The sequence below is a fragment of the Carlito syrichta genome, unplaced genomic scaffold, assembly GCF_000164805.1.
Source record: "Carlito syrichta isolate Samal-C Ts95f unplaced genomic scaffold, Tarsius_syrichta-2.0.1 Scaffold302426, whole genome shotgun sequence".
NCBI classification, from domain to species: Eukaryota; Metazoa; Chordata; class Mammalia; order Primates; family Tarsiidae; genus Carlito; species Carlito syrichta.
This window is the reverse complement of record NW_007246522.1, coordinates 337,842-338,653: the sequence shown is the minus strand read 5'-3', so window position 1 is coordinate 338,653 and position 812 is coordinate 337,842. Positions and strand designations below refer to the sequence as shown.

General features: G+C 53.9%; 1 protein-coding gene across 1 annotated transcript in view; it reads left to right on the top strand.

The window, feature by feature from the left end:
* Positions 1-370: 370 nt before the first annotated feature.
* NUDT19 (nudix hydrolase 19) overlaps positions 371-812 on the top strand; it is a 7,597-nt gene continuing 7,155 nt past the window's right edge. The window contains exon 1 of the mRNA XM_008056638.2: positions 371-511. Coding sequence (XP_008054829.1) covers positions 371-511 — 141 coding nt within the window. The remainder of the gene's footprint in view (positions 512-812) is intronic.

Here is an 812-nt window from a genome sequence, read left to right as displayed (position 1 = left end):
AATAAATCAAAAAATTAGCCAGGCGTGGTAGCATGCGCCTGTAGTTCCAGCTACTTGGAAGGCTGAGGTGGAAGGATCGCCGGAGCCCAGCAGGTCGACGGTGGGGTGGCTGTCAGCATGCCACTGCACTCCAGCCTGGGCGATGGAGTGAGACTCCAACTCCCAAAACAAAAAGGTTTATAAACGAGGTTTGGTAGGAGCATAGTCTGTCTTATCCAAAACCATAATGAATCTGCGATGCAATTCTAATAGCAGTTGTGGGTGAAGCTGTTGGTGACTGATAAGGAGTTGTAAAAGAAAACGTAGACTTTTGTTTCCAAAAGATCATGATGCTGCTCTTGGAAGCCACTAAGAAGCTGGAGTGGAGAGAATGCCCTATCTCTTCGCCATGATTAAGCATCTCGCATCCAAGTGGAACTCATCAAATGACCTGAAAACGCCTACCGCGGCTCCCAAGTGCCCCGACAACAAAAGGAATCCAGAGCCTAAGACAAATCAGCCTGGGCATCAGGTATTCTGGGATGACCTTTCACGTGTAGGCTGTGCAGTGCGAAGGGTATAATACGGAGTCTGGCTCGTCCTCTGGGTTCTCTTTGGCCCAGTTCACGAGCGCTTGCAAAGCTCAGACATCCGTCCCCTGCTATCGGCCCCACCGGCTCCCTCCCTCCAAGGAAACACACCTTCGTCGACCTTTGTGGAAGGGAGAAAGCTCCAGCTCCGGGTTTCAGAGGGGCCGGCGGCATCGCCCTGTGTCCGCGCTCCCTCTTTCGCCCGGCGCGCGCTTCGGCATTCCCGCTCCGGGCCCGAGCGGG